This window comes from Malus domestica, chromosome 16 (assembly GCF_042453785.1).
Source record: "Malus domestica chromosome 16, GDT2T_hap1".
Taxonomy (NCBI): Eukaryota; Viridiplantae; Streptophyta; class Magnoliopsida; order Rosales; family Rosaceae; genus Malus; species Malus domestica.
Genome location: NC_091676.1, coordinates 37,210,940 through 37,237,480, shown reverse-complemented (window position 1 = coordinate 37,237,480; position 26,541 = coordinate 37,210,940). Strand labels below are relative to the sequence as shown.

Here is a 26,541-nt window from a genome sequence, read left to right as displayed (position 1 = left end):
AATCGGTTTAGGGTTTATAATTCGAAATTTTTACAAATTTATTTATTTTATAAGTTGTTTAATATTTCTAATTTTTTCGAGCATGTAGGTTTTTTTTTGTATTTGATATATGCTTGTGTATAATTTAATCAATTTTGTAGTATATAAGTATGTTTATACGTTTTAATATATAAACGTAGATTAATATAAAACTATTGAACAAATGTATCCAAAATTAATAATAAAATATAAAAGTTGATTATAAAATACATAAATTTAGTAGGGAAGTGTTATTGACACTCTAAAAATCTCGTTCTATACTCCTCACAAATGTATTTTTTTTTCCAAATATAAAAAATTTAGAGTATAAAATGCAGAATTTGAAGTGTAAATAACAATTCCCATTGAGTAAATAAATAAAAAATCATCTTCTTTTATTTTATTTTTTTATTGGAATAAGTTTCAGAACACTTGGAAAATTTTTCCTTATTCTAAATACAAAATTTTCGGTATCTACAATTATTTAAAAATATTCAAATTCAAAAATTTAGTTTCGGATCAAGAATTTTATAGCGGAATCAAAAGTCCCATTCCAACTTGCATCTCTAACTCGGCCCATCAAAGGAACTAGATTTTTCCTCATTAATGTGTCTTGTTCAGTACTTCTGCGGCACTTGGGCGCGGTTAAAAGCTCAATAAAGCTTTTATTTTTTTATTATTTTATTTTATTTTTTTATCAATTGGGTAAACCTCATTAGGGGCGGAACAAAAAATGGAAAGTCCCGAATAGTATTGAAAAGAATTTCTAAATTGAAGCGAAAATATCTCAAAAAGTTCATTACGACCATCGGTCTCACAATCAGACGTGTTTGGTAATTTTGAACCGAATTGAAGTTAAATATATTTGTGTGTGTATATATATGTTTATTTTTAAATTATGGTTTAGGAAATATTTAGACCGTAGGATTGGTTGAGATTTAATCTCGGCTGTTCTCAGAGTAGCCAGTTCTCTCTTTGTCTCAAACCCTTTCAACTTCGGCAAGCCATCACAACAAACCCTCTCTAGTCTCCTTCCACCACACCATATACAGCTAGTAACCCACCACACCACCTGCTACTTTCTGTCTCTACTTCTCTTCTCGAAATGTATGAGAGTAATGGAAAACCATGTGCTGCAATCGGGAAATACAATTTTTCCAACGAGTTCAAAGTGACCAAGGAGGAGAAAAAGATCCAGAAGCAAAGCAACATATCACACTAGAAGAGTTACTTTTAAGCCACAAATTTTGCCAACCTTGCGCAAAAGCCAACTCCACAGTAAGGATGATAGCATGAAGCACCACATATAAAGAAGTATGATGCCCTAAACTTAGGGAGAAACCACCTAAAAAATAACCCACAGAATCTCGGAAAACCCCGCCACAAACCGCAGGACCCGAGTTACCTTTAGCAAGGCCATCCGTGTTCACTTTGACCCAAGGAAATGGAGGGGGATGCCAAAGAACAAAAACTATAGAATGAGCCTTACAAGACTCAGCCAAGATTCCAAGAGAAACTAAAAGCTACTTCAAAACCACGTACATGACCAAGAGTGAAAACTCCACTTTGCCTAATTCAAACCAAAGTAGAACGACAAAGGCGTGGAAAGGAAGGAAGCACACTTTCAAACTTCACTCCATTACGCATCTTCCAAATAACCATTAATAAGAAAAATCTTGATGCTAGCCAGACATTGCGAAGTTGTGGAGAAAATCATTTTGACACAAAATCAAGCAACAAATCGGAGAAGGAGCCTATAAGTGGAAGAATAGTGCCAAATTGAGCAGCAAGCCAAAACCAAGCACATTGTGCAAATTCATAACAAAAAAATAAGTGCTCAATAGATTCATATTTTTTTTTTTTAACAAACGATATTATCTACACTAAGGGGAAAGGGCTGGGTTTAGCCTCATAATAGGCTAGCAATAATATGGTTCAAATTCGCCTTTGGTGAGAATCGAACCTAAGACCACTCATTTACAAGTGAAGGTAGATGAATACCACTAAACCGTAGTACTAAGTGGCAATAGATTCAAAATTATTGTAACATAGTTGGCCTATTGGAACCAAGGGAATGCCCTGTCGTTGAAGTTGATCATTCGTTGGGAGCTTATTGAAAAGTATCCTCCAAACTAAAGTGGAGTAGCGAGGTGGAATGAAAGAACGCCAGATAATGGAAGCCCAACTTATAATAGGAAACCAAAGACGAACAATTTCCTTGCCATCAGAAAACGAAAATACCCCAAATGCATAAGCTTCCCAAATTAACATGTCATTTTCCTCATCAATTGGAAGAGACACCTCTAAAATATCTTTAGCTAGCTCTGGAAAAGTAGCAGAAAAAGAAAAGAAAAGAAAGAATAACCCATTTTCCCCAAGAATAATGTCCAAGTGAAAGAAGAAACAAGCTTAGTAGCACCAACGACCTCTACAATAGGCGTATCCAACCATTTATCAACCCAAACAGAAGTACTAGAATCATTCCCAATCACCCAACTACAGTTCTAAAACAAGATATGGAGAATAGATTTAATACTAGATGATGAATAGATTTTATATTATATATTTTACCCTAATCTTAGTATATTTTGGTTAATATTTTGAAAGCATTTTGATACTTTGAATTGTATTTTCAATATAGGACTTTCGACTTCCTCTGGAGCAAAACAGGACCAAATGGACGAATTTTGGAGTAATTCCAGTTGGAGGATGTTCGTGAGTCACTTAGCTTGATCGTATCAAAATTTGGGATTTTTCTACCAAGCAGTTATTTTCTGACGATGGAATAAAGAAGCAGTGCGCAGTGTTGGAAAATGACGTTTTTGGGCTTAAATTGCGTTTTTGGAGCCCAAGATGACTTCGGATGGGTTCATGGCCTTCTGGAGAAGTGTTCAGAATATTTTAAACATTAAATCCAGATATATTGGGCCAGTTTTGGAGCAGATTATGGGTCCAAAACGTGGCTGTTCAGATTTTAGACGAATTTTACCATTTAATTTAGGGTTATGTTTCCTATTTTATTGATTATTATTATTAGTTTCCTAGTGGGAATAAAGGACCTGTTTTTAGGGTTTGTGAGGGGGCTTGGCAGATTTATTGCTTGGCCATCTACCATATTTCACTACGCTTTATTTTATGCAATTTTGGAGACAGAGAGAATTGCTAGGGTTTTGGAGATTTTCTACTTGAAGGTGTTTTCAATCATTTTCTTAATAATATTTTCTATGATTTCAATTATGAATATGCGTAACTAATTTTCTTTTGCTAGGGCGAAGCCTTGAGCCTTAGCATGAATATGTGATTTTTATTTAATTGCTTATGATTGATTGCATGCATATTTTGAATTGTTAATTACCAGGATAAAAACTATCTAATTGTCTTAATGCCTGATCACCATTAGAATCTTTACAAAAGTAATTTGATGCAATTTTGGTCGGAAGGTTCCCTGAAATTGACGCTGGCTTCTTGTGATTAATAATTGTAATTTCACTTAGGATGAATACCACGTCTTAAGGATTGCATGGTTTTTCAAAGGATTTTCATAAAGCATAATGAGTCTTTCATGTTCAGATTTGATCCGAACGTCCGGACGGGTTGCATGTTAGATATACGTTCTATGTTGGAGGTTCCAAGTAGAATATGAATTAGGAAAATCTAACCTTCAAATGGCATGTGTAGATCATAAGTAATTGGTAAAAGTTCATAGGATTGCTAGGTGATGATGGAACCCTAATGCTTTCTTAATTTGATTTCTCCCAAAACAGTTTTCTTTTTCCTCTATTTTCAATATTGCAGATTGTCTTATTTTTATTAATTAAATTCGTTTTTATTTTAAGTAGGTTATAAAATCAATCACCTCAATTTCTACTTTACAATAATTAATTGAAATTTGATTGTTTCGAATTATTTAATAATTCTTGTGGAGAATGATCTTGCGAAATCCGTTTATACTACAACAACCTTGTGATTCTTGCAAGTATTATAGGAGTTTTTATCGCATTCACATGAGTACTAAAATCCCTATCACCAGACCATATAGAAAATCGTTTGTAACAAGTAAAAGTATAAATGACCATGTAGCTGAAATCGACCTCAAAAATAAACACTCTTAATCTGCATTAGTAAAAAAGTAACAATTAATAATCGCTTTTGTCCAATTGATTGAGCAATTATTGTCTTAGTGGAGTTGCTCTTATAACTAACTTAGTGAGAAGCTTCCTAAACCAATTTTGAGAATTTCAAATACATTCTTTAAGGTGTACTTTTACTATTTTAATTAGATTGTTCATGCAAATATTGTAAGACTTTTATTGGGCTTACATCTATTTAGGAGTCTTAATTGGTTAAGAATACAAGATAGGAAGAAATATTTGGTTATCCTGGATTACTTGGTGGTCAAGTAAACTTATAATTATTGGGAATATCTTTCCTATTTGGTCATGGATTCTAGAGGTGCTAAAGATATGTATTAGGGATTTCTTTATGGGCAAGAAACCTAATATACTCACCTATAAATATAAGGGTTAGGTCCCCACTCTTGTACACATATTCTAGCACAAAACCCTACCCCATATAGGAGTGCATAAGGCGTGTACTAGGAGCGGAAGATCTTTGCTTGCTGCTTTGTTCGTGTTTCATCATTAAGCTTGGATTCAATGGCTTCTCAAGGTTAGTACTTTTAGTATGTATATTAAAGTTAACTCACATGTGGTATCGGAATGTAGGTTATATGCATCTAGAAGTCTAAAACCAAGATTATATTTATAAAGAAACCGAGAAGCAAGATTGTTGTTCAAATCATGTCCGCCGTATGTAATCCATATTATGTCGTACCCTGTTTATACTATGTGTTGTTTACAAGACTTGAAGCATATCAAGGTTGCCGTGGCATTAACTTGATGTAGAATTGATTATTCAAGGCATGAAAGTAATTTTATATACATATATATTATTTCGAGTAGTACTGCTATCGTTCTGTGCATATATTATTTCGAATAGCATTGCAGCATGTTAGATTGCAGCACATAATTGAATCACGAACTCGATTAGGGTTTTCCAAAACAACTTAGCTTATTCTTCCTCTCTTACATAAAACATAAACATGTTAAAATTCCACTGCAAGTATTAAAGATCCATACAGATGGCAAGATTGAAGTGATATCCTATTTTATTGTCTAGCACACAACCATTCAATAGAGTAGCCAACCATCCTTTCAATCCCATATTATAACGACAAATTTGTATTATAGACATTGCCAGTTAGGGTTTTTAGTCTACAGATGTGAACTTTTAATTGGACGTAATCTATAATAGAACAAGGTATTATATTGTGAAAATTTTCAAGTCAACGGGCCGAGGGCCCACTCTAACAACACCAATAATGTCCCCACTTAACCACTTGCACAATCCTCAGGTGTGGGGTTTTATCACAAAAGGCCTCGATGTTAGTTAGAGTGGGGTAATTCTATGTAAAGTACTCTTTCTCCTTCCCTCTGTCCGATGTGGGACAATTGGTTTCAACACTCCCCCGCATTTGAGACCCCATTTATGGGTCACACGTGAAATTCCACACATCGGCAACCATGTGGAGCCATGTTGGGACTCACCCAATCGCGCGGGGTCATTGGGGACCCACCCAAACACATGGCATCTTTGGCCTACGTGGACAATCACGCGGGGCCAATGGGGACCCACCCAATCACGTGGCAGTACGGGCCCGTCCCTTGGTTTTGATACCATGTGGAAATTTTCATGTCAACGGGCCAAGGGCCCACTCTAACAACACCGATACTGTCCCCACTTAACCACCTGCACAATCCTCAGGTGTGGGGTTTTATCACAAAAGGCCTCGATGTTAGTTAGAGTGGGGTAATTCTATTTAAAGTACTCTTTCTCCTTCCCTCTGTTCGATGTGGGACAATTGGTTTCAACATATATTAACTTATATGAATATTGGCTCTTTTCAGTCTACAAATGTGAAGGGTTTTGATAAAAGTTTTTCATTTTAAGTTCATATAGTATCCTTGTTAAAGTATTAAGGGCATGTTGATAATCTGTCCGTAGATGTTTATGAATTATGTATAAAGTTTTGGGGTTAAAGATTAATAAAGTTGCATATTCCATGTTTCTCTTTCAGTAGTGAACCCGTCTGCCATCAATTCCATTAAACCCTTGTCTGTTAACAACTTTACGAAGTGGAAAAGAGATTTAGAGATTGTCCTAAGTCTATTGGACATCAACTTAGCCCTAAAAGAAAAGAAACCAACTGCACTAACTAACACCAGCACTAATGAATAAAAATTCAAATTCGAGAAGTGGGAGAACTCGAATACACTATGCTTGCTAATCATGGAGAAGACATCACTGAAGCTATTTTTTGTGGAATACCAGCCTCTAAGAATGTCAAGGAATTTCTGGAATTTGTGAGTGCAAAGTTTATGGAATCCGAGAAAGCCAAGACTGGAAATCTGAAGCTCACAACTATGAAATATGATGGAGTTAGAGGTATAAGGGAGTATATTTTAAGTATGGTAGACGTTGCAACCAAGTTGAACAGTCTTAAAATTCCCATAGCCGATCCGTACTTAGTCCATTTGGTCCTTAACTCCCTTCCTTCCAAATATGATCAACTCAAGATCATCTACAATGCTTTGAAGGACAAATGGAGTGTGAATGAACTAATTTTTGTTTGTGTTCAAGAATAAGAAAGGTTCAAGAAAGAAAAGGAGACTCACTCCGTGCATCTTACCATCAATGCTCAGAAATGTCGTTCCTTCAAGGGAAGCTCTTATAGTGCCAATAAAGAGGTTGTAAAGCCTAATCCTTCCCCTAAGACACCTGCTCTTGGTGTCAATCAAACCAATAATCCTGGTCATATAAAGAGAAATTGCAATAGATATAAGCTTTGGGCAGAGAAAATGGCTGCTAAAGGTAATTCTAATATGGCCTTAGTTTGTTTTGAGTCAAATTTTGTGTCTATTCCTTCCTATACTTGGATTGTTGATAGTGGATCTTCCATCCATGTTGGTAATTCCTTGCAGGACTTCATAAGCTAGAAAACACCAAATAAAGACCAAGTTCAATTGTTGTAGGGAATGGCAAGAGAGTTCGAGTCCATGCAATAGGCACCGTTAGGATTTATCTAGATTATGGTTTTTGTTTAGAGTTAAATGATGTTGTTTATGTACCTTCCATGAGAAGGAATTTGATTTCTATTTCCAAACTTGTCAAATCGAAGTTTAAGGTTGATATGCATGAATTTGGTTTTGATTTGTTCTTAAATTCTATTCATGTTGGGAATGGTTTGTTAGTTGATGAAATGTTTCAATTGACTCATGGAAAAGAAAAATTAGCTCTTAATGTTGAAATCATAGGTAAAAAAACGTCCTATCATCCGAGATATTTTATCAAGGTTGTGGCACAAACATCTAGGTCATATATCTAGATATAGAATGCAATGCCTAGTCAAGGAGGAAATCCTTCCTCCATTAGACTTTACAAATTATGGTGATTGCATCGAGTGCATTAAAGGAAAGATGACTAATTCAAGGAAATTAGGGTCAACTAGGAGTTCTCATCTCTTAGAAATCATCCACACCGATATATGTGGTCCTTTTCCAATCAAAACTCTAGAAGGTCATAGGTACTTCATCACTTTCATTGATGATTACTCAAGGTTCTGTTATATCTACCTAATCCCAACTAAATCTAGTGCATTTGAGGTTTTCAAAGTCTTTAAAACTGAAGTAGAAAACCAACTTGACCTAAAAATTAAAGTGGTTCAATCCAATAGGGGAGGAGAATATTATGGCAAGTATATCGAGCAAGGAAGACATCATGCACCCTTTGCATGTTATTTGCAAGATTATGGGATGGTTGCTCAATACACAAACCCTGGGACCCTAGAACAAAATAGAATAGCTAAACGAAGAAATAGAACTTTGAAAGATATAGTGAGAAACATGATTTGTAACACCAATCTTCCAAGATTTATGTGGGGAGATGTGATTAAGACTGCCAACTACATCCATAATATAGTTCCTAGCAAGTCAGTTCCCAAAACACCTTTTGAGTTGTGGAATAAAAGAAAACCAAGCCTCAATTACTTACACGTATGGGGATGCAAAGCTGAAGCCCGAGTTTACAATCCAGAGTTAGCTAAATTGGATCCGAAAACAATAAGTTGTTTCTTCATTGGCTATGTAGAAAGATGAAAGGTTTTCGTTTAATAGCCCTAATCGCACTACCAGAATTGTAGAGACTGGAAAAGCCAAGTTCATTGAGTATGATGATGTTGTTGAAGGAGTGAACAATGACTTTATTTTTTAAGAAGAATGAGAGATTGGGACTGAACCAATTAATCCCACCATTCTTGAACCAATTGTCACCATTCCTTTACTTCGACCTCTACCACAAGCTGAGCATGTTGTTGAGCCAATAAATCAAGAAAATGTACAAGATGAAGCATCACATGTGGAAGAGAATGTTGAACTTGGTGGCACGGCACAACATGAGACACAAGAAGGTAGGAGATCTCAGAGAGAAAGAAGGCTAATTGCATTACCAGATTTTGTTTACATGAGTGAGATGGACTATAATGATTTAGAATATGAAGATCCTTTAACATACAAGGAAGCTGTCACTGGTGTAGAGTCTGAGAAGTGGATTGAAGCCATGCAAAGTGAAGTTAGAGTCCATGGAAAACAACAAAGTGTGGGAGCTAGTTGAACCACATCAAGGAGTTAAACCTGTTGGATGCAAGTGGGTGTTTAAAACTAAGAAGGATTCTAAAGGCGACATCAAGAGACACAAAGCGAGATTGGTAGCTAAAGGTTTCACACAACAAGAAGGTGTAAACTACATCGAGACCTTTTCGCCAGTTTCGACAAAAGATGCATTTAGAATCATCATGGCCTTGGTAGCACATTTTGATCTATATTTGCATCAAATGTATGTTAAAATTGCGTTCTTAAATGGTGATTTGGATGAAGAAATATTCATGAAGCAACCTGAGGGTTTTGTGGAGGAAGGAAAAGAACACTTGGTGTGTGAAATCTCGTTCCTAGATTTCACTATTGCAAACTACGTATTGGTATTAAGGAGAATTTATATTATTTTTGGGAATTTATATTAACTTTAGATTTTAATTAAACTAATTACGAAGTTTGAATTTTGGTCAGTAATCATTAAAAATTCGTAGACCTTATGAAGTCACACTAAGTATAATATTATAGTATTCATCGCTAGGAACCCGTGGACACAATCAGAACGAGATTTGGTTTCAAAATGAAGTTTTTATGGGAGTTTAAAGTCAAGGGCATTTTTGGTAAAATCCCTTCTTTTCTAGAAAAATCTATTGGTTATTTGGGTACTACCCCTTTTTTTTTTATCCATCTTCTCTTTGAGCTCGGGGAGGGTGATGTGAAATTTAACTAACACACAAATTAAAACCCTATTAAGATAGCTGTAGTATATGAAAGTAGGGATCGTTATAAACCGAGGATTAACTAGGGATGCTAATCTACACAAATATGACTCAAAAACACAAAACTAGACTTAGAAACACAAAACTAAACACTTAAGGCTTAAAACTAACTCAAACTACTCAAAACAGCACAACTAAGTGAAATTGACTCAAAACTGACTCTAGGGAGTTAATTGGACGAATTTAAGACTATTAAGACTCAAAACACTAAATTAGACAGATTTGAACACTTTTCTAACTAATCTAACAAACTTAATTAAAGGGGAAATTGATTTGGACGAAATTTAACTAAATTAAATAGATTGCAAAACAAAGTAAATTAGGTGATTTGAATGGTGAAAACTTAGCCAGAGGATCCTTCTCCACACATGAACCATATGCAACATAAATCGATTTCTAGTATTGTTTCTTTAAACCATGAATGACAATGCCCCAAATTAATTGTGAATGCACTAATTAACTTTCAGGTTTTCCTAAGTTCATTGAAATGAATGGACAACGCATCGCAACCAAATTATTCTTCTCAAGTTCCCTATATGAACAACATGATAGAGATACATATCCAAGATCATTAAGTTCTATGAAAATCATAAGCATTGATAAGGCATTCGTAACTATGAACTGCCTAATACTCTTGCCAAGAATTTACTTAACACGATTGTGACTAGCAATCTTCACTACTTTTAATTATAAGTTCATAACAATTAGGTGAAATTGCCTTATAATTTAGCATCAAATCCCTGCATGCAAACTAAGTATGCATCCTTAATAAACACACAATAATAGGTTCTCAATAACGCAGATAAGTAAATCACATTCATGTTTTATGAAACAATAACTGAAAGTAATCAATTCATATTAAACATATGTCCATGGCTTCGAATTCACCTCCAACTAAGAAAAACTTAGTTACACATGTTCATAACAATTGAAAAGCAAACTGAAATAAACATTGAAACTAAAACGAGAGAAAAAAGAACTCTTAGAACTCTAATGGTTGTAGGTGGCTTGCGGCACAAGGTCCTCCTCCTCCAATGGAAGCCACGGCAAAGCTTCTTCTTCTCCAAAGTTGCGGCAAAAGGTATGAATTGGTGTGTATATGCGGCTGAATGTGGTGTAGAATTATATGAGGGGGTGGTTCGAAATTGTGGCTGAAAACATATATTTATAGGCTAGGGTTTTCACAAATTCTGAAGGAAAAAGGCTTAGGGTTTGCGGCACACACATATTGGAGAACAAGGAAAGGCTCGGCCTAATCTAAGGGGGAAAAAAAACTAAGGTTTCTGGTAGATTTTTATGGCTTCTAGAAGGTGAAAGGTGTGGCACTCTTTTAGAGGTTCTAGAAGGAATGTCTATGGCCGGTTCTTAAGCTTCTAGAAGGGAAGAAGGTACCACCTTTCTAGGGTTTCTAGAAAGGATGGTGCGGCATGTTTATAGGACAGGGATAAGCCTTCTAGAAGGGTATTTAGGTCCCCTTGCAGCTGATTACTCATCTCCCAAGACTTGGACTAATTTCTCCATCTCTTTAGCACATTCCTAGCTTCAATTGATCTTCAAAAACGTCCATTCCTTGTGCTCCACATGCATGCTATCCATTTTAGCCCAAAATTGCTCTAAAATGCTCCAAAATGCACTTTCTTGCCAACTTTGCCAACTGGGCCTACAAACACACGAGTACTAAAGTAACTAGGAACTAACAACATAAATGCAAGAAAACATGACAACTAAGTCGCATAAATATGCTCCTATCAGAGGGGTGAAGAGAAAAACAAAAAGCCATTGGGGGAAAAAGAAAAGAAGGAAGGGGGAACCGACCTTCTTCCCGGGGGAACGAAAAGGAAAAATGGAAGGAGAGAGACAGAGGAGAAGCTGCAATGGGATTGGGAGGAAAGAGATGCAAATACTTCTGACGAGCAGGTGAGCCTCTTCTCAATAGACAACCCATGTTCTATTCATTTTCTCAACCCAAATCTCACTATTCTTCCGCAGTACCACGAATCTTGATGCTATCAGATAATTGTTATAAAACTTCCTTTCAAATAGAAAACTCAATTGGTGGATTTAATCAAGTTAGGTTTTAATTTTGTGTAATGAGATGTTCTTCGGCTTAAATGAGGTTGTTAGAGTTTAATTGGTTTCTGATGAACTCAATTCAGGGATTGGAGGTAAGGTTCTTCACTTTTGTTAAGTGCCCTTTTGATTTGATTATGTCGTTGCCAAGTTTCTTCCGTAAATTATATATAATTGTATTTAACGTTCGGTTCATCAACTAATAATCATTGTGAAAAGCTATATGCATAATAGTTAGTATATATTCATATTTCTTAGTAAGTGTGTGCATATGTATATGTATGTGTGTGGATGTATATACTGGAACCAAATGAAGCTAGCTTCCACGGCTTGAATTATACACGTGTGTATATTTTTATATTTATTGTTTTAGCTATTGTTGAACAATAAAAAATACATGACGTATAAAAAATAAGGTCCATACAAATTGGGTCAAACTACAAGGCAAAACAAGATGTAATTCAGCCCAACAAAAATAAGGATGGGCTTTACATACATCCATAAATAAAATAAAATAAAATATGCATTTCCCTACAAAAGAGGGAAGAAACATGCAAAATCAGCGGCTCCCCCATTTTCTGCAACAAAAAGAAAAGTGGAGTCAGTTTAAGAGAAAGTGGCGAAAAGAAAGGCTTCTATCCTCCCCCACGTAAGAACTCTGGAAACCTCCTAAGATGCCTATAAATAGGCATCAACCACAGCAAAAAAAAGGAGGACGAAAAAAAGAAGGAGACGCTGCAGAAATTGAAGCACACGGGGGACAGAAAAAAGGAAGGGGAGACACTGCAGAAAAGAGGGAGATCGACAAAAAAAAAAGGATTATAGAGAAGAGCACAAAGGAACAAAAAAAGGAAGAAGAGCAGGACACGGAGAAGACAGCAGAGAAGTACGGACGGCAAAGAAGAACAACGCAAGAAAGCAAGGGAGAAACATAAGGAAAAAGAAAAAAAAAAAAAAAGAAACAGCCAAGAGCAGGAAGGTATAAATTTATCTTAAATTTGTTCTTTGTTGTTTTGTTTCCTCTCGACTTTTGCAGGAGAGAAAGAAGAAATTTGCTTTCTTCTTCATCTTTCACCAAAGTAAAAAAAAATGGAGACTAAGCCCACCGGCTCACCATGGCAACAATAACCAACAGACGAGAGAAGTTCTGAAGACAGAACCGTCCTTGCCGTTACCGTTAACTCCATGAATTTCTTCGGGGTGGTCTAAACCACCCCGTGAAGTTCCAGTCAAGTCTACATGATCCGATCCTCACCGCTGTTGTCAATTCCATGAATTTCTTGTGGGTTGTCTAAACCACCCCTGAAGTTCCAACCAGGCCTAAGTGATCACTGCACTGCAGCAACCAAGGGACAACCTCAATATTCCGTGCACTAAGCCTCTGCAGCGCTCTCAATCCTACGTAAGTCTTGCATCAGTAATAAGAAGGGAAGACTTCCAGTTCAGTCGAAGGGCCGTGGTCGTCTTCAAAAGCCCTTGTATTCTCTTCTCTACGTCAAAATATGCAGATAGGTACCAAAGCATGGAATTGCCGTGTACCGTTTTCCCGCGCTGGAGGAAAATGATATGTTTGGCAAGACTTGAACAAGAGGCCAATGTTCTTAAAATCCTACAAAATCCGAAGGCAACAACAAAGGAAGAAAGTAAAAGCTCCTCCAAAATTTAGAATGCCATTCACGTGGGCATTATGAACTTGGGCCCCATTAATAGAATATGGTGCATGAAACAAGCATGGCAAAATGGAAAAGGTTTCAAGACAAAGGAAAAGAAAGAAAGGGTGCTCATCATTCGGGATTTTTAATCCCATAGAAAGCTATCTAAGAAATACACGAGGCTCTTGCTGACTCCCGCCTTTGTCGAGGAATGTCTCTATCACAGACATAAGCAACAAGTAGAAGCAAGACTATGGCTTCTATATCAGTCTCACTTATAGCAGAAAACCAGACAAACCTAATATTTTCGTGGGCAAAATTAACATGGGAGTTGCTTCGTATATGAAAGCCTTTTGTGCTAAGAAATACAAGTCTACAAGGGAAAGAAACCACCGACTCTGATGGCTGCAGCAAATGAGAGGAGGGCGACCCCTTACCCACCGTCGTTCATTCATTTTCTTCTCGTGCAAATATGGGAAGTGAAAATAATGAAGATGAACAAAGCAATCTCCACTGTGATTTCAAGGACCATATCTGCTAGGTTGTTGTATGTCTTTCGTAAAGATCCCATTAAAATCGGGATAACAAAAGAACAAAGAAAGCTACAACAGGGAATAAAAAATAAAGGAAGTTGTCTTCTAAATTGCTAGAAGATTACACTCAAAGAAAAGATGAGATAGAGACAAAATGATGGAAGCTACACTCAAAAGTAAAGGAAATAAATAAAGCTTTGTACAGTACTCGAGACGACGATATTGTAGCAGCTTTGATGTTCTGGCTTCGTAGCTTTAATAGTTGTTCTTCTTTCTTATTCCACCGAAAGCCTTGCTATTAAGAAAAGGTGAGTTGATTCCAAAGTAGTGGATGATTGCAGTAAAGGACAAAAAGATGGGCAAGTGTGATGCAAGGAAGTCAAAAATCCCCTGATCATTTCACGTGGTTAAATGAGCAAACCTCTATGAAAGAATGGAAGTGGATACAGGATAAAAAAAATAATAAATATCCTGGGTGGTGATTCCAAATTATGGCAATACCTCATCTTGGTCACAAATAAAGCCTCTGTACAATGAAGGAAATGAGGCAATCACATAATAGTTCAAAGGATGAAAGACCCAACAATTAAAAGGGTGTCTATCTGTACAAAAACCAAAAGGACAAAGCTACTTCTACAAGGGCATATCAGTATTCCCAAGCAACAAATACAAGATTGCTAGTCAAAGGGTCTGAAGCAACGCTTTCAAATACAAAGCCAGTTGAACTCATAAAACAAAATTGCCAGTCAAAGGGGGTTTATACTGATTAACAATTAATTGGTATAATTTTCCAAGGGAAGTAAATGGACATGATATCCAAAGTAAATTCGTTCATTGTATTAGTTGGCATATAATTGATACAAAATTTCTACAAAGCCAAATCCAAATTAAAATGGCATGAAGCCGCTTCAAATAGCACAAAGTCGTTCCAAATTAATGAACTACGCCGGTTTGATTCCATTAAGGATACGTAGGCAGTCTAATATCAAGTTTTAGACGCAACCGTGAAACCGAAACGAATCCCTGGTTTATATAAACCAAATTCACTCCTGCTATCAAATACCAAAATGGCACGAAGCCGAAGAAAAGTTTTCAAAGGGCACGAAGCCATATCAAAGTCTCAAGTGGCATAAAGCCGAAGAAAAGTCTCAAATGGCATGAAGCCATATCAAATTTTCAAATGCTCCTTGCCCGCATGAGCTGAAACTGCATAAGGCACCATGCTCCTCGCCCGTATGAGCTAAAACTGCACAAGGCATCAAATCCAAACAAGTACCAAATACCTGAACTACGAGCGACTTGATCCCTCAAGAGGGTACGTAGGCAATCTAGGATTCGACCTAGGTGCAGTCACAAAATCAAACAAACACCAAAATCCTCAAGTTATGATTTATTCGAATTAGAATCAAAGGGTATGCCTTTCCAAAAGAAGGGTTGTAATTAATAGGCGCATAGCCTAGAATGGGTCGAACTCGAATTAATAAAACCCTCTTCGGAAAAATGAACGAGGGTGAAATTGTGTTGAGTGAATTATTTGTTTACATATTATGTACAATTTTTGCTCAACAGCTATTTCAAGTAAAACATTTGTTTGGAGTTGATCAACCAAAACTACTTTTGAATTAGTATTGTGGAATTAGCTTCACAAATCCAACTCTACGAGATTCCACCTTTGCAAAACTGCTTTATATACGATATTACTTTGGCTATTAATTGATTAGTTTCAAATGCAAGAAAGGATTAGGGAACAAACTACTTCACTTGTGGTCAACCTGTAGCTTGCATATATGGGTAAACGTTCCAAATTTCTTTATTCTTCTAACGACTAATTATTATAGGTTGTTATTTACAGAATTTATATGGTTTATGGTTCAGAAAGGTAGGATGTAGTAATTAGAGGGAAACCCGATGGCTCTTTCCATTTTGATTCATTGCTTTATATATATACAACATGATATGTTATTTGTATAATAGGGAATTACAGTAAGATTTATATGCCTATCCATTTTTAGGTTTAGAGGCCGATATGGAGAAGGTTGTATATGGTATGTGTTTATCATTTAATTCATAAGAAAATTAATGAAAATGGCTTGAAAACTTTAAGTTTTAACGATAAGGACAAAATAAAGGGTAAAGTGAATAGTACCAGGATTGACTTTTTAGTTCTAAAATGTGGTTTTTCGTTAAAGTAAACAGTACCGAGAGTTTTTCGTTAAAGTTCCCTTAATTCATTTCAAAAGATAGCATACTTATATTTGACTTTTCCATGTTCCATGTTTTCTAAAGTTGTACTTGTACAAATGTTGTGTCGTGACCATGTTATTATGTACATATTGTTAGGTTAAGTGGTTAGGAATCCTTGCTCTTGCACATTTTTCATAAGTTAGTTTGGAATCCTAGATTCAAGTGAATGGGAATTACCCACAATAAATCTTGTGAATATAAATTAGATTTGCCATGTTATTAATCATAATCCTAGTAGGGAATTATGTAGAGTTCTTTAATTAAATTCGTGAAATGATATGTTATCTCATTGATTGATTAACGTAGTTAAATGTTAATATTGTGCTTTGTGATTCTTTGATATGTTACAAGCTATGGATTGAGCTATCATGTTGAAAACATAATGATTGGTATTGTTTGTACCATACTTGACCAATCTCGAAACTACCAAGCATCGGTCAACGTTATACCATCAAGGACCCAGAAGAGTTTCCCTCCAACCAGGAGGCCAATCACAGTGCAACACGTGTCAACACCAAGAGGCCATTCACAGGGTGACACGTGTCAACATCAAAGACCAATCACAGCATGACATGTGTCAAGGTCAGAACAAAGCTAGAAACTCTCTCCTATAAAAGGAGATCATTCTCCCACAATAATCCCTAATGTCATTTGTATTAAATCATTCACTAGTACTCACTAAGGGAGAGCTTGAACATATGTACTTGTGTAAACCCTTCACAATTAATGAGAACTCCTCTACTCCGTGGACATAGCCAATCTGGGTGAACCACGTACATCTTGTGTTTGCTTCCCTGTTTCTGTCCATTTACATACCTATCAATACTAGTGACCAGAGCAATCTAGAGAAGGTCACAACCTTAACATTTTCTGTTGTACCAAAGTCCTCACTGATTTTGTGCATCAACATTTGGCACCGTCTGTGGGAATCGTACTTATTCCTACTCTCTTTAGTTTTGTCAAGCTGGTTTCCACCATTCATCCACTCTCTTTTGACCATGCATCCCTCTTCAACATGGGGAGCCAAGGAAGCCACAGCACACAGAACGACACCCCCCTCGCACCTAGTACGAAGCAACGAAAGAAGGAACTAAAGAAGCTCGTTCTTCAAGCTAAAGTCGAGGAGCTGGAGTCTCAGAACAATAAGATAGCAATAAAGAATGAGATCCTTCATGAACAATATGAGAAGCTCTTCGAGACGCTCCACGAAACTAGGCGTACTCAAACACGCGAGCTTGTTGCCCTTGTGGACATCAACCATCATCTGGGTGCCTCCCAACACGGAGGGTCACCTTCCTTCGACATGGGTATCCTTGATAAGGAGCGAGCTAATCATCAAAACATTGATCAACATGAGACTTCTCTCAACCCAGCTGCTTCGACTCCAAGCAGGAGAAGTGGAGGAAGACACCTCCTTGCATAAGGGTTAGAAGGATCGAAAGCCGTTTATCGTGACTACGGAGACTTCTAAAAGAAACATATAGAGAATCCCATCCATATAAGCTCAAAGATTAATGACCCAATGGTTTCTAAAATACTCGGTCCCCTCCCACGACTCAGGCCAGCTGCCAATCTAGGGAAGGAACGACAGGTCCCAGAGGAACATGAAGGTACAGAGGACTCGGAGGTATTTCGACAGACTCGTCCTAGAAGTCTGTACGGTGAGTCCAAGGAAAAACCACACGCTCTTACTCAAACTTTCTTACTTCCAAGAGGCGATGGAGACTTACGAAAGAAAATTCCAGTGTTACATGACTTCACTTAAGACCCTCTTGTCTTACAGCTCATTGAGGAAGTAAATAAGTTGAAGGCTGAATGTCAAGTTGAGATACCTGACTGAAACTAACCCAGGCCTGGCCCTCTCACAAGGAGGATCCTCGACACCCCCCTTCAAGCGAAGACAAAACAAAAGCTTGGTTTACAACTCTATACTGAAAGGAAGGACCCGATTGAACACCTTAACCTCTTTAAGTCCACCATGGCAAATCGGATGCACACCGATGAAGAGCGATGTCTTCTCTTCCCTTCCACCCTCTCTGGCGGAGCTTTAAACTGGTATTATCGTCTTCCACCGAAGATAGTAGACTCATTTGAGGAACTAAGGAAACTGTTTGTCTCTCAACACATATTCTAGACTGATCACTTACATTCTACAGATGACTTGTACACTATTATCCAGAAGCCGGATAAGTCACTACGAGAGTATTCCAGTCGCTTCAGCCATGAGTATTCTCACTGTGTTGAGGCAGATGACAAGATCGCCCTCAAAGCCTTCACGGCAGGCCTACGTGATTGTTTCTTCAAGTAAATGATCAATGCCAACACTTAGAAGACTTACTCTGAGGTGATGGCACATGCTTACAACCACGCCTCCAGTGTTGGCCGAGGGCTGAGCAACCATTGTTGGCCTAACACCTCTATTACCCCCGACACTGTGGTGGGCTCAAACCACTGCTCGCTCATAATCCAACGTGACCCTAACCAGGCTAAATGTAGGAAACACTTTCGCTTTGAGGCTTTCTGGGCAAAAGAAGAGGATTACAAGTAGGTTATTACGACATGTTGGCATAGTGCTTGTAATGGTGATCCGGTTTCTAGGTGGTAGCGGAAGCTTAATGATTACATATCCAAGTTGATCAGATGGAGCCAACAAAAATTTAATGGGCGTGGGGGTGAAATAGAAAAGCTAATGGGCCAACTCGGGGAGCTACAAAATAATTGGGCGACAAATGCGGATAGAATCCAGGAAATGACCATTAGGGTTGACAAGCTTTGGGAACAAGATGAGTGTTTTTGGCAGCAAAGGTCTCGGGTCAAATGGCTTCGTGATGGTGATGCTAATACTGCCTTCTTTCACCCATCAACCCTGCAAATGAGGAGAAGAAATAATGTGGTGAAGCTCAGGAAGGATGATGGTGTGTGGGAGGAGAACCTGAGCGGTGTTAAACGGTTAATTGACGAATACTTTATCAACCTGTTTAAATCCGGGGGTCCTGGGGAGTGGGGTTAGGTGCTGGAGTGTATCACTCTGTCGGGGACTGATGAAATGAACAACACTTTATTATTACCGATCAACCAAGAGGAAATTGCTATTGCTGCTCGACAAATGGGTGACTTAAAGGCCCCAGGCCTAGATGGCTTTCAAGGAATTTTCTACCATTCCTATTGGGACTGTATTATGAAGGAGGTTAATGAGCAGATTATGTTCTTGTCAAAAAGAGATACATGTCCTTGGCAACTTAATGTGACCCATATTTATTTGATCCTAAAGGTTCCGAACCTGGAATTTGTATCTTAATTTCGACCAATTAGCTTATGTAACTTCTCCTATAAGGTGCTCTCCAAAGTCTTATCAAATAGACTCAAGCCTTTACTCCCTAAGACTATTTCTCCTATGCATAATGCTTTTGTTGGGGGAAGACAAATACAGGACAACATTGGGATAACGCATGAGCTCTTCCACTTTCTTAATCTCAGGAAAAGAAAGTCTAAGTTTGAACTGGGTATTAAACTGGACATGCACAAAGCCTATGACAGTGTGGAGTGGGACTTACTGGATGCGGTTATGGAAAGGATGGGATTTCATAGTACTTGGCGGAAGATTATCATGGGGTGTGTGACCTCAGTTAATTTTGCTGTGCTTCTCAATGGTCAACTGGGCAATAAATTCGTCCATTCGCGGGGGCTTCGACGAGGCGACCCTTTTTCCCCATACCTATTTCTAATGGTCAGTGATGTCCTTTCTAGGATGATATGCCATGCTATGGAGACCAACAACCTGCAAGGGGTACGGATCAGCCTTTATAGCCCTCCTATTTCCCACATTTTCTTTGCTGATGATGCTCTCATTTTCTTAAAGGTTGACAGGTCAAACTGCCAGGTGTTGAGCCGGCTCATTGAGGATTTCTGTGCTGCCTCTGGTCAGGCGGTAAACTTACAGAAATCTTGTGTGTTTTTTAGTGCCAACATCCCTATTACAGTTTCAGAGGAGTTGGGAAATATTCTTGAGGTTCCGGTTGTATCGGATCCTGGGACTTACCTAGGAGTTCCTGCTATTTGGGGTCGATCCAAGAGTCGTGGCCTCGTTTATGTGAAAGGTAGAATGTTTGGAAAAATCCAAGAATGGAAGCATAGCACTTTATCCCAAGCTGGCAAAGAGGTTATGATAAAATTTGTGGCCTAAGCCATACCTGTTTACCCAATGAATTTATTTAAATTTCCAGATGCAATCTGTAATGAATTGGACTCCATGATTATGGGTTTCTGGTAGGGGCAGAAACATGGTGAAAAAAAAAATTCATTAGGTATCTAAATGTAAATTGGGCTGCCCAAAGAATATTGGGGGCTTGGGTTTCAGAAGTTTCAAAAGTTTTAATGATGCTCTCCTTGCTAAGCAATGTTGGAGGCTAATTATGGAACCAAATTCGCTCTAGGCCTCTGTTCTCAAGGCCAGGTACTATCCACATTGCTCATTTCTAGACTCCAAACGGGGAAGCCGTGCTTCGTAGGCGTGGACTAGTTTACTCATGGGTAAAGATGTTATCATGCAAAGGGCTCAGTGGCAGATTTCTGATGGGTGTGAGGTGCGATTTTGGATGGATCGTTGGCTCCCCTCCCTCTTTTGGGCCATCATATTCCTAGGGGACCGGTGCCTGTTACACTGGATACTCGGGTTCAAACCTTTCTATGCCCAATCACCAGATCGTGGGACTTGAACTCTCTCCTCCCATTCCTCTCCACAAAGGAGTTGGATGATGCCACGGGCTCTGATGTGGGTATTGGTTTTGGTTTGGATTGTCTCATCTGGCTTAAGACGAAGACTGGTGTCTACACAGTGAAATCTGGGTACCTTTCGTTGCAAACTACTGCTAGCCCCCCACTACCTTCTTGTCCATCCACGTCCCGCACCACTCCTGATCGTGTGTGGAAAATTATTTGGAAGCTTCAAACCCCGAAAAAAATCAGGTTTTTTCTGTGGAAGACTTTCCACCGTGCTCTTGCCACGATAGAAGACCTGTTCATTCGTCGATCTGCCCTTAACCCGATGTGCCCGATGTGCCTTCTCCAGGAGGAGTTAATTGTGCACCTTCTTTTACTTTGCCCATGGGTTGAGAAAATCTGGTTCGGAGAGGTGTTAAATTATAAGATTGATAGAAGTGAGGTCTTAAGTTGGGTGGATTGGTTTGATCAGGTGGCGTTCAGTCGGTTGGGTGCTAATGGGGACTGGTTGTACGTGCTCTCTTATATTGCCTTCACTTGTTGGCATATATGGAAGTCCCGCTGCAATTTTGTGTTTAATTAGAGACTACTTAACCCCACCCAAGTGGTTTGTGCTATTAATAACTCAACTAGAGCCTTTACTGCTGCTATCTATCAACTGCATCTTCTCCCGTCTCTTGTCCTTCCTGTGGATGTTAGTCCATCTAGGTGGTCCCTCCTTCCACGATGTACAAGAAAATCAATGTTGATGCTAGTTGGTCGAAGTAGACTCGTTTCGGCTATGTGAGAATTGTGGTTAGGGATGATGGTGGCTTTTTTGTGGCAGCAGTTAGGTATGCTTTTCGATCCCCTTGTGCTGGTGCCGCTGAGGCAATGGCTATCCTCAAGGGGTGTGAATTTGGTCTGTCGATGGGGCTCAAGAAGGTGGTTGTGGAATCTGACTCCACGGAGTCTATCTCGTCCCTGGTGGACTCGCTCGATAATGGTAGATGGGAAGCTTTCCCTTGCTTAGTAAAAGCTAAAAATCGAGGGGAATCTTTCCAGGACTGTCCCTGGTCTTGGATCCCAAGACTAGCCAACATGGCGATGGATGCTTTGGCGTCGCAAAGTTGCTCGGAGATGTACGATGTTTTTTGGGTCGACGGACCCCCATCTTTGCTTGTTCATGTCCTTCACAACAACAGGTTACCTTGGCCTCCTTAGGGTGCCGGGGGGCTTTGGAGAGGGCGACGCAATAACTAGGTTACTGCATCTCCATTGTAACTCTCTCCTTTGCCTTGTGTCTTTTCTTTGCTTTTGTTTTGCTTGCTTGCCTCCTTGTAGGCTTTCTTGTTTCGTTTGGCATTTTACTCGGTTTGAATCTACCGTTTCCAAAAAATAAAAAAAATAAAAAAAATCCATGCACATGCATTCTACATGTCCAAAAATCGAAAAGAAAATTAAAATTCGTAACATTGGCTCTGTAAGGTTTAAGGTTTTATCAAAAAATGCCTTGGTATTAGTTAGAGTGGGGTTAGGATATTTAAACTCTTCTTTTCTCATAGATACGGTCGATGTGGGATATTTTAACATGCCCCCTTACATGGGAGGTCTATACATCGACAACCACGTGGAACCAAGGGGACTCACCCTACACGCGGGGCCAAGAGACCTATCATCATCGCGCGGACCAAAGAGACCCACCCATCACGTGGCAGTACGGACCTGCTCCTGGCTCTCATATTCTTGAGAATGATAGAGTACTGCTACAACTGAGAAGATTTGGCAACTTCAAGCAGTTCGATCAGTCTTCATCAAGTGAAATTCATCCCCTTTGAAGTCGGGAAGTCCACAAATTAATATCCATGCCAGCTTAACAAGCCAGATGAGACACCTGCTCCTGCTTTATGCGTGTACCAAACTTACATTTGTTTAGAGAACTTAGATAGGAGATGGCGTACGTGTAAATAAATATGCAACTTCTTCTTAAATAATAGAATACAAGCAGCGATATGAACAGAAAAACAAATCAATATAAGCATAAAAAGATTGTTAAGTCTTGTAAGTGCAAGTCTTTGTCATCAAAGTGTAGTATCTTGTAAACGAAAGCATCTTGTTTCGAATTCACCTCCATTTGAACCAACATAATCATAGCTTCCTTTACTATTTAAGTCAAAACGTATCGAAGCCCCCTCAACCTTAAGCTTTGTATCTTTATTTTCTTCTCTTATTCCCTCTTCATAGATCTGAAAAGTTGATCCATTGTGCTTCTTATAAATATCATTCATCTCTATTGTGTTGCCTCCTCGATCTTGTTCGCCCATATTCTCCATAAAATTCGATAGAGCCAAATTGAAATCCGTTAATTGGGCTCTTGTTGCTTCTATATTATCAGGTACTTTCACGTCGAGGGTGAGGCCATTTTGGGCCTTCTCCAATATGGCTTGCAAGTACTTTCCTTGAGCTTCAATTCTCATCTGCAACTTCTTTTGAACCTATTATAGATAGTAGGGACATTGGTTAGACGATGAGCCGTATGAAAATGTTCAATTAGAAAAGGGGGTGGCCCTCCTTAGAAGCCATTGCTAGGTTTATTAAACCTCCGATGTGAGACTTTGCCTATCACACCCTCACATGTGAAAGCTAGCATAGTACTTGGACACTATGTTTGGGTTTAGGTAAGTGATAGCAAAACAACATACCTCAAGCTGCTCTTGCAATCTGTTTTGTACTTCAATCTGACACTTGAGTTCCTCCGACAATGGAAGTGTTCTGGTTTCCGTATATTACCGTTAGTTAGTATCCAAGCACTCGTATGGAGAGTAAATAGAATAGGATTATACCAAAATCATTTTGTGAGAAAGGTGCAGAATTAAAAATAGACCTAACGGTGAAACAATTGAAACAGAAAATTGTGATCATTAACTAGCTTATGTATCTTTTGTGAACGGTTGATCTCTAAACAAATAAAATGTAAAATAACAAGGAAAAAAGCTAGTAAATTTTCAGAGTGATCCAAAAGGAATTGATGGGAACATATCCAAAGCACCACTAGAGGAGGGCCATACTAAAAGCATAAACAGGACAGCCAGTGGTTAAGTACTGGTAAACCAAGCAGTAATCGAAGTGGAGCTGATAAGTACTGATTTCACATACCCTTGTTCGGTATTACCGCCTCTTGATGATTTCATGCTAGAACCTGTGGAAAGATGATTACTGAAATGTACATATGGGTCCCCTAGAATTTTACAAGAAAAGGTGTTAGTACATTATGTTTTAACTTTTAATTGAAGGCTAGCTAAACGTTTAACCTATTTTGTGGGAATGAAATTTTCAAACCAGTTACTTGCTAGTAGTAATTTGAGCAAGGAATCTAATTCTTTTTTCCAGTTGTTCGTAATATGCTCTCACCATTATTCTCCCGGCTTTGTTCTTCGACGGAGTTGTGTTTCTGAGCGTGCTGTCCAAGCCTATACTTCTGTCAATTGACAAGTTTAGCAAATGAGAGTAAGTGAAGGTAATTAATTAAGTGTTAAAGTGACCAAAACATGAAACAAAGCAAGAAGCAAAGCATAAGCATACCTGCAAATGGCTTTTCAAATGGTACAAAGTTAATCCCTTCAAGCCCATGAGCCTCAAGACAGACTTTGGAGTTGCTTCTGAAAACAGAATCCATCTTAAAAATTAAACTGGATTAATTGGAAAATTAGGACTTTTGTATCTATAGTGGCACATAATTGTGTTTTAAAATTTGAATTGATATTTAATACTGATCAAGAACAAAGAAGTGACTGAATCTAATACGCATTCAAAGTTTCACCATGATCATATACATTATACACAATTTATGATGCTACTTGCGTTTTGTTTTGTTAGATAGTCTAACATGTTATGTTGTCAGATTGTGAATTGAGATTGAAAGTAGGTCGACTAAAGTTTTATTCAAAATTCAAATGTGTATAGTCTAAGCTTGATACCATGCCATATTTATTCTTCAAATGCTAGCTTAAAAATCCCCAAAAGTTCATCGGAGCAACAAGAACTAAGAGAAAAAAAACATATAGTATATAAACAAGTTGTTGATAGACACAAATTCATGGATCCTAAAGAAAAATAATAAGGAATATATGCATACTGTGAGGACCGCCGAGTTTAGTGACAGCATCAACGAATCTGTGGTGAAGATCCGGCGTCCACCTTAGCCTTGGTTTGGGGTCTCTTGTCATCATCACCCCATTCTCATATCCACAATTCCCTTCCCCTTCACAATTACCATAAATATTCCTCTCCATATTTATTCAGATTAATTATTCTAGCTTGTTGCAGCTGCTTTTGCTTTTCCGCCAAGTAATTCTCAGAAACGCAGAAAGCTAGCTGCTGAGATCAAGAGACCGATCGGAGTGGGAAAGAAAGAAAGACAGAATCAGAAGCAGTAAGAAAAAGAAAGAAACAGTAGCAAAAACAAGAATGCCTTGTTTTCAAGCGGTATATATATATACTTATTTATGCTTATAGTCTAATGTAGAATTATATAGATTTTCTAATGTTTAATTAAGTAGGTCAGAATAGCGTAGTCTATTTTTGTATATTCACAAAATTTAGATATTATTTTATAATTTTCAAATTAAATTATAAGAATTAGCATTTAAGTACTAACTAATTTGTTATTTAATACGATAATAATCACACGCTCATGATACATTTTTATAACAATTAAATATTACTTAATTAGTAACTTAATTCGACGTTAATCATGCATCTCCGCCTCTCCCATACATAATTGATTGTATTGTATATTTGTATCGTAGAGAAAAGTTGGGCGACGAATGTGAAGAGGAAGCAGGTAGCATTGATTCCCTTAATAATAAAAGCTTAAAAAAGGTTGGCCGGCGGGCTGGCTTATTATTAGCTAAAGAGCAACATGAAGGGAAGGAATAGGAACCGAACAACACGTGGAAGACAGCATGGAATATTCGACGGCAAGACGTATAAAAATAATCACATATAAAGTCGTCGTCTCATTAGATAAAGGGTTGCATGTGCAGGGAAGGACACGTTCCGAAAGCTCCGCATGCGACGGGACTGCAAGAATATTCTCAGTGCCCTAGGGTAGGGTGGGTCCCGGCTGGAGGCCATTTTGTCCGTGAAAAACTCTCTGTCCATCCCCCTCTTCCTCTTTAGATTTGGTTGACATATTATTTTTAAGAAAAGAATACGGTGCAGTCATGTGGTTGTATCATTTTTTAGATGGCGCCGCCTCCTGCCGGTGGGGACTCGGAGGAGCTTTGCATGTTTCAAAAATGGGTAGAGGTGAGGGCAACAAACCCTAAACAATAAATAATTAGGACTGGTTTGGGAATCACTTAATTAATATAGATGCATCGTTAAAGAGAGTTTCGTATCAATAAAACAAATATATGTGTAAATAAATGTATGCATAATTTTATCTCATTGACATAAGATGCTAGTGTAATATTGTATCAATGTCATGTAAATCTTTCTCCACCTTTTGAGTCACCGTATTAATGAGTTATTTTAGAAAAGCAAACAATAGCGAATGATGGTTTAAAATATTTAATTGGTTTAATCAGTTAAAATTCGGCTCCTGTAAATAATGCTTGAATGCAAAAAATTTGAGATTCGTTTTTTATGGATGACGAGTTTAATATCAAAACAAAATCAATTAACATTTTTTGTTCTTAAAGCAAAATGGTATCTGTTTGAACCGATTTTACACTATCGGCCCGAGCAATCGAGGCCGTAGAATGAGTAAAATTCTGAGCCGTTGGATTGAAAGAAGATTGAGATGATTGATTAATGATTTGTCTAGATATTATTATGA

At 38.0% G+C, this 26,541-nt stretch overlaps 1 protein-coding gene across 1 annotated transcript; it reads right to left on the bottom strand.

The window, feature by feature from the left end:
* Nucleotides 1-22,657: 22,657 nt before the first annotated feature.
* LOC114822879 (myb family transcription factor PHL11-like) lies at nucleotides 22,658-25,193 on the bottom strand. Its single transcript, XM_029098014.2, has 6 exons — nucleotides 24,835-25,193; nucleotides 24,282-24,358; nucleotides 24,111-24,177; nucleotides 23,856-23,937; nucleotides 23,402-23,471; nucleotides 22,658-23,194 (listed from the first exon to the last, which is right to left on the bottom strand). Exons 1-6 carry the CDS (start codon nucleotides 24,989-24,991, stop codon nucleotides 22,781-22,783), a joined length of 867 nt encoding a protein of 288 aa, XP_028953847.1. The 5' UTR covers nucleotides 24,992-25,193; the 3' UTR covers nucleotides 22,658-22,780.
* Between the last annotated feature and the right edge of the window lie 1,348 nt (nucleotides 25,194-26,541).